The sequence below is a fragment of the Podarcis erhardii genome, assembly GCF_964252035.2.
Source record: "Podarcis erhardii genome assembly, chromosome: 1".
NCBI lineage: Eukaryota > Metazoa > Chordata > Lepidosauria > Squamata > Lacertidae > Podarcis > Podarcis erhardii.
The window spans coordinates 92429176-92441643 of record NC_138497.1 but is presented as its reverse complement, the minus strand read 5'-3'; the positions used below and the strand labels follow the sequence as shown (position 1 = coordinate 92441643).

General features: G+C 42.3%; 1 protein-coding gene across 2 annotated transcripts in view; it reads left to right on the top strand.

Moving 5' to 3' along the window:
- TFCP2L1 (transcription factor CP2 like 1) overlaps window positions 1-12468 on the top strand; it is a 40679-nt gene that overhangs the window by 8349 nt on the left and 19862 nt on the right. For both annotated transcript variants that reach the window (XR_014154063.1, XM_081853003.1), the window contains exons 2-3: window positions 2192-2343; window positions 11806-11882. Coding sequence is in view for 1 of the 2 variants with exons in the window: in XM_081853003.1 (XP_081709129.1) it covers window positions 2192-2343; window positions 11806-11882 (229 nt within the window). In the remaining variant the exon portion in view is untranslated. The remainder of the gene's footprint in view (window positions 1-2191; window positions 2344-11805; window positions 11883-12468) is intronic.

Genomic DNA, 12468 nt, shown 5'->3' with positions numbered 1-12468 from the left:
TGCTGTATGTACAGTGCACTAATGTACTACTTGATGATGCACTTGTAAAAGAGGCAAATTCATGACACTCTTGCATAGGTTCTCAGTCTTGTGACTAGTTCAGCAGCCTTAGAATGTGGCCTAACATGTTCAGAAACTTATAAACGCAAGTCTGCAGTCTAAACATAGCATAAACGTGAATATCCACCAGAAGAGAAAATGTCACCCAGGGAAGTGTTGTGCACCCATCTCCATTTATCTAATGCTTAGGGTATGGAATTCATATGTGCTTTGTATAAGTTTTTGCACATTGTTCTCTGAGTGGGAATAGCCTTAAGGTAACACTAGGCAACTACCTTGGCTAGCATTTTTTGTTGGAGTAGTGGATGGAAAGGGTTTTCTATTGCTACTTTGAGGCTTTTGCCGCTTAGGATGGGGCTTCAATTGTCTGTATAGCTCTTTGCCTATTGTACTAACCCTTCTAGGTTGGCAGAAGCTGTTCACGCCATTGGCAGATTCGAACTGCCAACCTTCTGATCAGCAATCCCAAGAAGCTCAGTGGTGGCGCTGAATCCATGCAATGGGGTGAGCTCCCTCTGCTCTGCCCAAGCTTCTGCCAACCTAGCAGTTCAAAAGCATACCAGTACAAGTAGATAAATAGATACCGCTGTGGTGGGAAGATAAACAGCATTTCTGTGTGCTCTGGCACTCGTCATGGTCCTCCATGTGCCAGTAGCAGTTTAGTCATGCTGTCCACGTGACTCAGAAAGCTGTCTGTGGACAAATGCCGGCTCCCTCGACCTGAAAAGCAAGATGAGCACCACACCCCATAGTTGCCTTTGACTGGACTTAACCATCCAGGCATCCTTTACCTTACTAACCCTTCTAATTCCACTCTCTCTTTAGTTCTTCCCCTTTGAAAACCCATTTCTTGCATCACAAAGCAAAATCTTAAGAGATCTGTCTTTCTAATGTAGAATAAATGTAGTTATTTTCAGCTGTCTTCTAAGCACTTCTTTAATTGGGCTGATCATTAGATCTTGAAAATATATTCTGACCAGCAGCTCATGTCTTCAGCTGCCAACTATATAAGCAAAATGTTCTTGTTGACAAAATAAATATTTTGATGTCCATTTAATGTGATAAGTATACAGTGCAGCAATCTGATAGGAATCCAGATTGCCATCTTCAAACAATGTCCATTGCTTAGTCTTGATTAAACTCATTGCCCAACACTGAAGAAATGCCTACTTTGCATGTTAAACCTGACATATTGGTGTTGCGGGGGGGGGGGGGCTCTCACACACCTATTTATGTGCAATTTCTGGTGAGGGAGATGTTGATTGAACTGTTGTGAGTTGGAAACAGATGCTGGTTTGAGGTTCTAAATTATTTCTTTGAAGGGGTACTTTTTGGGACATTAAACTGAGAGGAGGCATTTCATAGTGCTACATGGGAGCTGTTAGGTACAAGGAAGGTTTGAAGGAACTGAATTTCTTGGCTTGTTTACTTGTCCTTGGATTCAGCTGTTTGGTTTTGAGAAAGAGTACCTCATTATTTAGCTCAAGACCAGGCATAGGCCCTCCAGATGTTTTGGGACTACAACTCCCATCATCCCTAGCTAACAGGACCCGTGGTCAGGGATGATGGGAATTGTAGTCTCAAAACATCTGGAGGGCCGAGTTTGTCTATGCCTGCTCAAGACCATTTCTCAGCAAAATCTTAATCCTTCTCTTTGTAAAAATCCAACTCAGATGTGTTGGCATCTTCCTTTCGCAATGTGCGCTCTCTCTCTCTCTCTCTCTCTCTCTCTCTCTCTGTGTGTGTGTGTGTGTGTGTGTTTGTGTGTGTGTTAGCCCTCAGTGCTTTCCAACATATTTGCTACATTGCATGTTGTGGGAATAATGGCAGGAATGTGTATTTATGGGTGAACATTGGTGGTGTAAGTAAGTGAAGCCAGAATGGTTTTGTTGGAGTAGACTTTTCTACCCTTACTATACCCTTTAACTATATTTGCACATATTGCAAATGTTTCATTAATGAATTTGTCGTATTGGCTTTCTGGTAAACTGATCATAGCAAAAACAATGTTTGCTTGTGGGATATGGGTCCTACGGATCCTGCCTTCAACCTTTGTTATTGCGTCAGTACTTCTGTATGATCAGAGTTGTAATGCAGTGTTGCTAACTGGGTATGCATTGTGTTGTTTCAGTGATGTACTCGCGCTCCCAATCTTTAAACAGGAAGAGCCTCAACTCTCCCCTGAGAATGACGCAAAACTCCCTCCATTTCAGTATGTGCTCTGTGCGGCCACATCCCCTGCTGTGAAGCTTCATGAGGAGACACTGACGTATCTAAACCAAGGTAAGACTAACACAATTAAATAGAAAATTGCACTCCAGAATTTGCCAGACTAAATACAGCAATTCTTCAGTTCTTTTTGGCCTGACAGTTGCCAAAACCACATGTGTGACACTCTGGTCAGTGCATGCAGCAAGCTCAGAGAACATTACATGAAAGAGAATGGAACAGAAGTGTAGAGGTCAGATCTTTAAACACCAGACTAATATTTCTGTGAAGCTGAGAGTTGACATATAGCCAACAAAGGATATATGGTTCTGATGAGCAGTTCTTCTTTGTTGTCCTTTGAAATGTGGTACTTGACTTCTGGTAACACCTTAGTGGTCTGCTCCAATAAGATTGAAGACCAGCTCAATGCTGAGAGGTGAAAATATTGGCTTAGAAGGGCAACAGGGACCAACCTCTTCCAGGATCTGCTGAGGCACTCAGCATTATTCTCCCTTTCTCTACCCTGCAAATGAGTTGGGCACTGTCATTACACAGATACTTATTTCTTGTTGGTCAGGGTTTTGCTTTGGGTGGTGTTTTTTTTTAATGTTTGAAGGAATAATGAAGTTGTGTATGTTGTGAGTTGGTTCTCTTCATTCCTACCCCTCTCACACCCATGGCACATGTGTTACTGTGTTGACATGGGAGCCACTTTCCCATGATCAGCCACCTTGGCAAGTCTCTGCAGAGAGGAATTTTATGGGTTCAACGAGTGATGTGGATCCTTCCCACACCACTTTGTGTCCCTCTGTCATTTTGTCCAACTCTCAATGTTTCCTCTTGACAGATGTTACTAGATTAGCATTAGATGTAACCACAAGGAAGCAGCTCGGAGGCTGCTCCAGTAATGTATGAATTAGTCCTACCTAAAGCATTTCAATTTTCTTTTCTTTTAATAAGGTGACTTATGCCTGTCTGAATTGCAGATATTTTAGAAAATGTGGTTGCAAAAATGGGAATAATGTGCCAAATAGATATACCTAAGTTGTGAGCCAGTGTTGCTCTGGGTTTTGTGCATGCAGCAAGCTTACAGTACTTGGTACCGAAATAATTCTCTTTAAATCATTTTTTTAAAGTGCATGACCTTAGTTATTTTATCCTACACCTCCAGCTCTATATCAGCAGGAAAAGTAATATCTTATCTCAGAGCACACAACGTGGTCAGATAATATACAGCTTTCCAAGCTTCATATAATTTCAGAAATGGACCTGCAACATAGTGGGGGGGGGGCGGAATTGTGCCTTCTTGTATAATCAGTTCCTGCATCCTTATTGTGCAGTTTTCTCTGTAATGTGTTTTTTTTAAAAAAGTTTTGTTTTTGAACACAGTTCACTGTATGCTTCCAAAAGTAGTTCTAATTACTACTGATGAAGTGATTTAAAGTCCTGTTCTGGAATGGGATATGTTCCATGATGATATGTGATTATGTGTAGGAGACATGGTGATGAGAAAGACAGTGGCTACTAAGTGCTATGGGGATTGCTCATGTAAATGTTCTTCATTAGGAATGTTACACAATTGGTATCTTAAATAATGTATTACTTTAAAAGAGCTGCTGCTATGGTGTTTGTATTTTTAATTTTGCTAAAGGCTCCCTTTTACATTCTTAGTTTCTTGATCTAGGAAGACTTTAAATTTGAGAACCCATAAGTTTTGTTTGGCCAGTGATTCCATTTCCTCACAACACAACATAGCAAGCATGGTTACCTTTTAGCTATAGGTTGTTTTTTTTGGGGGGGGGAGGATCCCGGCATCGACCGGTAGATAGCGATTGAACTGGACTAAACTATATAAACTAGACAGCCCTGGACTAAACTATAAAAATAATGGATCTAGAGCAACATACCAAAAAAACCCCATCCCTTTCTTACATCTATGGAAACAGAGCTTACCTATGATGGTGACTTTTGGGGGATCCCTTGTAAAACTCATGAGGATTCATAAAGATCTGTGGTTGCCTTGTTTTTACCATAGCAGTAGTGAAGATGCTGAGTCTGAGGATTCTGTGGAGGCAGATGTAATTGGTGGTGATTGAAGGGATAAAAATCATGCCAGTTCAAGAGGACCCATTTAATTATACTGGATCTTTTTTAAAAAAACAAAATCCAGCAAATCCCCATATTAACACAGCAATGGAAACCCAGCCCCACTGAAGCCCGTGGGCCCTAGTGTACCCTTTACAGATATAGTTGCATCCCTCTATTTCCCTCTAGAAAGGGACAAGATGCTTCAGATGCAATCAGCATACAATATTCTCAGCAGACATGAATCTGTGCAGGCTGTGCTTGAAAGAATGCAATACAACTTCCCTTTCCCCGCAAGTCCTTCATGCGTATATCAGATGACCTGGCAGAGGGTCTAGACAACCACAAATAATGATGGGATTCCTAATCATAGGGTAATAGTTTGGATCCTAGGAAGGATAAACGGGTGGGTGCCATCGTAAGTGCAATACCTCAGCTATGCAATGTGTTTGAACACAAAGGAGTGATGGTGATGGGACTAGAATGGTTGCTCTTTTCTATGTGAAAATAACTGGTTTCAAGCATTTCAGAGAGAAAAAGCAGCAAAGAGTGCAAAATAGTGTGAGAGTAGAACAGTTTGGTTCTCCTGAGCCGAAATAGATTTCGAAAAAGCCCCTTTGAATAGTAGAATTCACTAATTCACCCTTCCTTACTGAAAAGAGCCAGAGAAGCAACAAATGTTGGCCAACTTTGGCAACCAAGGAAAAAATTATGATTGCTAGGAACCCTGGCCACCTCCTCATGTCACTGCAGTGTGAACTCCCTGCTCCCCCTTACCAGCACATAGCTTGGATCTGGAATTGATGTTTGTGTTGGTTTGGCCTCTGCATATTCAAGATGTGCTGGTTGCCACCTGACAACATAGCAGCTCTTGAACTACCTCCAACTCTTGAGGTTGAGAGGAGGGGTAAGGGGCTGCTGTGCAACTATTAGGACAATCCCAGCCCATCTCTGCAAGTTCTAAGATTGCGAGGAAGGCTGGGGCTCAGCACACTTGCCAGAGGGCAGAAGCATGCTTGCCATGAGCAAAAAATGTAAAATACAGACACTTTAATCAGAAGGACAGATCTTTCAAATATTTGATTTGTTACCTTTCTGTCACCCCCCCCCCCAAAACTGTTGGCAGGCAGGCATCTCTTTTGTCCTAAATGGAGTGCTGTTACATTTATATGGCTTAAATTGCAGGAGGAAAATAGTCTTATTAAATACAAAGAGCCCATAAACCACCTTCTAAAGACAGGTGGAGTTGCTGTGCATCATACAACCCAGGAACATTGTGAACTTGGCTTGTTTTTACTACCTTTCTTTTATTGTGGAGCAGCACTGTATACATTATACTCAGCTTTCTTAGAAGTATTATGTAAATGCCTGTTGCTTCAGGGGTGTCCTCCTCTGATCTTGTCCTAGTCCTAAAAGACTTAGTATAAATACCGTATTTTTCGCCCCATAGGACGCACCTAGTTTTTTTTTGGGGGGGGGGGAATAAAGAAAAAAATTATTCCCCCCCCCCCAGGCACGGGGCTGGTGCGAGCTTCCCCCGACCCCAGCCCTGAGAACAGCCTGCTATCCGCAAGCCTAGGGAGCCCGGTGCACCCCAGGCTTTGGAATGCAGGCAGCTCTGCGCAACCCTTGGGAGACCGGCACAAAGTCGCACCGGTCTCCTGAGGGTTGCGCAGAGCTTCCTGAAGCCTGGAGAGCGAGAGGGGTCAGTGCGCACCGACCCTTCTCGCTCTCCAGGCTTCAGCGAAAGCCTGCATTCACCCCATAGGACGCACACACATTTCCCCTTCATTTTTGGAGGGGGAAAAGTGCGTCCTATAGGGCGAAAAATACGGTATTTAAAATCAAACAATATATGTTAAGTAGAGATGGGTAACACTATAAATGAATGTTCATGTTAATTTTGTGCTTTTCTGAATGTACCCTGTAGTGGCTTTTGCTCTGACATGAATGGGGAATCCCTCCAGCTGTTTCTTCCATCTCTGATAATTAGTCATACTGGCTGGAACTAATGGAATCTGGAGTCCAGCAACATCCAGAGGGCCACAGGATCCCATCCTTGTGTATAGGTAGAAGATCGTACTCCGTAGTGGCTAGTTAAAAATGTAGTGCCTCACCATCTTTATTATGTCTAGATCTCTTGAGAAGGGAGTTAATTATACTAGCTTTCTTGGACTACCAAATAGTCATGGGAACACATAAATGTTTAGTTTGCTGACTTCCAAACTTTGGCCCAGTCTGCACTATACATTTAAAGCAGTTTAATGCTACAATTTTCAGAGCTTTTTGCATAGCTGCTCTGAGAACAATAGCTTTGTGAGGGGAATAGGGGTCTTATAACAACTCTCAGCACCCCTAACAAACTCCTGCTAACCTAGCAGTTTGGAAGCATATATATATATATATATATATATATATATATATATATATATATATAATATGGCATGCATAGATACAGATAGAGGTGGCTGAAAGCAGAATGGTGGTTGTTCCCCTCAGTGCAGGTTCACCCTCTGAGTAGTAAGCCACTAATGGTAGCCTGATTAAACTCTTAACTTTGTGGTTATCTCAGTGACTACATCCTGTAGGCATTGGCATGCTGTAAAATGTAATACTCATTTTATCGTTTTACTATCACTTACTCTAGTGTTTCCCAACCTTGGGTCTCCAGCTGCTGGTGGACTACAATTCCCATCATCCCTGATCATTGGTCTTGCTAGCAAGGGATGATGGGAGTTGTAGTCCAAAAACAGCTGGAGACCCAAGGTTGGGAAACACTGACTTACTCCATTCCTGTTGTATGTCTTTTGTAGGTACAAGGCTCTTTATGTCATATTTTTTTAGCCTCTAATAATGTAGTGAATAAAAGCATTGCTTGCAAGAATGCAGTGCCTCAAGCTGCCAAAGTATTAAGAATAAAACATCATTAACTGTCATATTGGCCCCAAGCCCATATACAGAAACACTGTATAGCTGAATTGAAAGAGGAATGTAACATTTCATTGCTGGGTTGATTCAGTTAATGCGCATTGGTCACATCAAGGGAGTCTTTTCATAGATAAGAGACCAGTTTAGCTTCTAAATCCAACATGCCTTCCCTTGATTATCACTTCATCAGATCTATTTAACCTGTTCTTCAACACTCCTTAGTTGCAGCAGAAACGTAAACTGAGACTGGTGGTTGAGTCTAAAAAAACACCTTTTAAGCTACAAATGTACATAAGATGTTCTTTTAACAAAGCTGTAATGGGACTACCTTGTCTAATGGGGATAGGTGACAGCAAATTGTATTCTGTGCCTCAATGAAGTCTTCCTTTGTTGCCACAGTTCTTTCTGTGTTAAAATTTCAATTGGGTAACCACCTATAATTTGTCAAAGGATTGCCGACTGGATGGTCATGTCTTTTCCACTGATTCACAAGTACCTCATAGGACAGGGGTTGCCAGCCTTTTTGGATCAGCAGTCACATTTTGAACTTTGGTAAAGTGTTGTGGGCACCAAACACAAAATGGCTGCTGTGGAGGCATAACACAAAATTAGAGAGTACTATCATTGCTGTTTCCCCACAGAGAGTACAGTAATTGTTGTTTCCCCACCTCAATCTCAATTAAAGGAAGTCAGCTATGTACTGGTGGTCCTGATTGTGGAGATCACACATGATATATATATATATATATATATATATATATATATATATATATATATATATCTAACACACACACACACACACAGTCTCACACATATTGACCACAGGTCACAGACACACACAGATATCTCTGTCTCTGACCCACACCCTTCTCCCTCTCACAGACCATACATACATACATACATACATACATACTCACATACATAATCTCCCACTTCTCCCCCTCTGCAAACACACACATCACATGGCCATCTTTCCTTCTCTCTCTTAAATGTATCTTTACCTCTCTCACAAATAGGCATCTGCAGGAATATTTTCCGGGGGGGGGGGAGGGAAGGGGTAAAGTAAAACACTGAAAGGGTGGGGCAGGCTAATTTCTCCCTATTTTTTAAAGAAGAATGGTATTTGTACGTTTTGCCTCACATCTCAGGTTCTAAAAAATGCTAGAAACTTCTTTTAAAAAATGAAAGCTGAGAATCTGTGGTTTATGGCTCATCTCAGGGACACCAAAAAAGGCCTTTGTGGGTGCAGGGTTGGAGACCCTTGACTTAGGCTGGTACTGGTTAGGAGGAACTTTACACCCAACACACACACACTCACTGTTACTAACCATATCCACAAATGAAATCCTTCTATTCAATATTTTTAAATTTAAATTTTAAATTTAGAACATTTTTATCCTGCCTTTCCATCCTGGCATTTGAGATGGCATATATGAGTTTCCCAGGAGTTTCCCTTGGCCATTGAAACACTGATTGCAACCAGAGCTGCTTAACTTTAGAAGGTGTTATGTGCCTTCAGACCAGGCCATGACCAGCACTAATAATACTGCAGATCCAAGAAGATATGTCATACAGTATTTGAAAAACCAAATGGTGCTGTTCTTCTCTGTTGGTGAAAACATAGCAGCATTTAATGGTGCTCCAGATTCTGTCACCTCCTTCTGCCTAATAGTAGGGCCAATCATGAGACTAAGTTACAGCTTCCTGCTGCTTGCAAATTACTACATTCCTCCCGCCTCTCTTTTTTGCACAAAGTTCCATTTTATTCCTGAGCTGTTTGTCCAGCCACAGCTAATGTCATAATTTCCATGGTTGCAATCCTTCGTAGAACGTTAAGGCTATCAGAATAAATATTGTCCCTGGAGTGAGTTCCAGAAAAGTAGCATTCTTCTTTTCTCTGCAGGAGGGAGATATACCGGCCATTTCATTTTACTTTGGAGAGTCAACTCCGCCACTGGTCAAACCAGAACTTAAAACTGATCACCATTTTAGATTGTCTTGTTACACATTGATCTGCATTCTTGTGCAAGGTTGGGAGGTGGCTGCAGGAGGAACTTGAAAAACCAGCTCCTGTGGCTCTGCTCCCTGATTTTATTGCATTTATCATTTTGCTCTTGTTCCTGATATTTGTTTACTAAACAATGGTTTTTTGCATTCAGAACTAAATTATATCACCTATCAGGGGTGGGTGGGTGTAAAGAACCCCTGGACGGTTAAGTCCAGCCAAAGGTGACTGTGGGGTTGCGGCGCTCATCTCGCTTTCAGGCGGAGGGAGCCGGCGTTTGTCCACAGACAGCTTTCCAGCTCATGGGGCCAGCATGACTAAACTGCTTGTGGTGCAATGGAACACCGTGACAGAAACCAGAGCGCACAGAAACGCAATTTACCTTCCTGACGCAGCGGTACCTATTTATCTACATGCACTGGCGTGCTTTCGAAGGTCGGCGGTTCGAATCCCTGCGACGGGGTGAGCTTCCATTGCTCTGTCCCAGCTCCTGCCAACCTAGCAGTTCCATGTGTTGTGGCTTCTGTCACGGTGTTCCGTTGCTTACACATGACCCGGAAAGCTGCCTGTGGACAAATGCTGGCTCCCTTGGCCTGAAAGCGAGATGAGCACCACTCCCCATCGTCGCCTTTGACTGGACTTACTCGTCCAGGGGTCCTTTACCTTTACCTTTATATATATATATATAGAGAGAGAGAGAGAGAGAGAGAGAGAGAGAGGTATGCTAGTTGTTGTTGGCTGTTTTAACATATAAATAGTCTAAAAAGAGTAGCTTTGTGTTGAAAGTTGATGACTAGACCATTTGCCTCATGTTGATAAGTCTACTAAGCAGACACAGCTATGTTTCTAATAACATTTAGCAAGTCCAAAGCAGAACAGATCTGTACATCTGGAAATAATGCCTCAGATGTTCTTATTGAAAACTTGTATGTTAAAAGACTGTGCTTATTGGGAGTGATTTTAAGAAGCCAGCCTGTCAGTCTTTGAATTGGGATCCTATGGGAGTTAGTAAATAAACTTGGCTGCTGAGAGAACAGGAGGTACACCCAATTCTACCATCACGGTTCTGTAAAGAACATATATTTCTAAGGCTTTGTGCATCCATTGTATTAGGTCTATCATTTAGGATGCTGCCTCGGTTCTTGGTGGGCATCATCTGTTCTGAGCAATCAGCAGTTAATTTCCTGGTTGCTAAGGATGCTGACAGTGCAGTTGACAATGTATTGTGTTATGAGTTGTGGGAGCCACAGTTTGTGGGGGGCAGTTACCCCTAAATTTCTGAGTCTAATAAGTGTTAGAATTTACTCAGTGCTTGGGAGTGTTGAAATTGGCTGCGAGACACTGGATTCAGTAAAATGTTAAAATGCAGGCCACACCAGCTTCCCATGTTCAGGAAATCACTTGGGAGATCAGCCCTTAACCAACAACAAAGGGAAGGCAATGGGCCATTTGGAAGGCTAGAGAGAGGGGACTCTGTCAGATGGCCCTTGGGAGTAGCCCCTCCTTCTAGCTCTGTTAGTTAGCAGGACAAAGGCCAGAGTTTGAAGGAGAGCATTTTTTTAGGGTTGCAGTCTGTTAAACGCAGCAAGCTGGAAGCTGAGAAAGAGGGCCATGGCTGGCATCTGTTTGAATCCAAAGCCACTGTGGCTATAGCAGAAGCAAAACCCTTTTGGGGTGATAATGCTGTGAATGCTTTCATCGTAGGCTCAGGTTGTCTATATGTATAAATAAACCATATATCCTAAAATCACCACAGTCTGGTGTGTCTCATTTCCAAAGGAAACACGAACCCTGGGTAAGCCCCTGAAACCCCTGGAAATCTCTCACTACTCAGAGATTGGGGCACCATGTAACAGTGTGTTTACTCAGAAGTCCCTCTGCGTTCATAGATGCTATGTTAGTTTGTTTAGGATTGTAGACTGAGAGCAGCAGCAGAAGCTGCCTGTCTATACAGCTGTTCACAAACAACTAGAGGGAAAGATCCAGAGCTTAGATATTCAATCAAGACTGTGACAGCACACTTTTCCACAGTGCATCCCGATGCTAAAAGGAGATGCCAGCCAACAAACAAACAAACAAACAAACAAACAAACAAACACAAAACCAGTTATGGAACACTTCATGTGGGCTTGTAAACCACCAGTGGTCTATGGTTCAGAACCTACTGCTTGAAGATGCCTTTCTGCCAGAGGCAGACATGCTAATTAAACCATAAATATGCTTTATGTCCCCCATACATGACAAGTTTATAGAAAGTGCCAAGGAATTTGAAGACTCTGTGTTCTTTAAATTTCCAAATGGATAATCTGGCCAAGGGCTCAGTCTTTCTCTCTTAAGAGGTTACAATAATGCCTGACCATTTCCTGGGAGAAACTTGCTATATTGCAAAAAGAAAAAAAATCACCCTTCCCAACCAAGCATGATTGATGCCAGTGCAACTGTCTATTTCTCTTCTTGCTGCAACATGCTTAACCTGCAACATGCTTAAACACCTTGGAAATGTTTCCTTGAACTCCTAGGTCAGTCTTATGAAATCCGTCTACTTGAGAATAGGAAATTGGGAGAGTTTCAAGATTTAAACACAAAATATGTAAAGGTAAGGAGATTTTCTTCCTGCTGCTACACACAGGCACACTCTAATAAGATGGTCACACCATTGGAAGAGAATTGACTAGGGAGAGGGCAGGACTTCAGGGTGGAATGGGGTGGGCTTTCTGATCTGAATTCCTTTCGATTCAAGCAGGACTTGGCAGTTTGGTTTCTAGAGCCCAGTATATACCAGTGGATTTCCTGTCTTCTTTGAATAATTTTTACATCTGTTATCCATAAAAGACCAAATAGTGCATTTACCCCACCAACCCCCAACATGTTTTTAAGAGTTCTGGGGTCTAGTCTAGGGTGTTATTTAATTTTTTTAGTATACAGCATTTTTCTGGCCTGGCCTTTTAGGCCTCAGTGCTGACTTTGGGGTCCAACATTCCTCAGAGCTTCACATTGCAGAGGAACATTGGCAGCAATGGACAAATTGTATCTTGGGGGATCATGTCTATTATCATGGGTTTTTTTGTTGGCAAAATGCCCCAATGAGTATTTAAGGGCACATGGCATTCCTGAGTACATAGCTTGAAAACCACTGATATAGACCTCTTCCCCCGACCTCCCATTCACATGTCTTGGATACA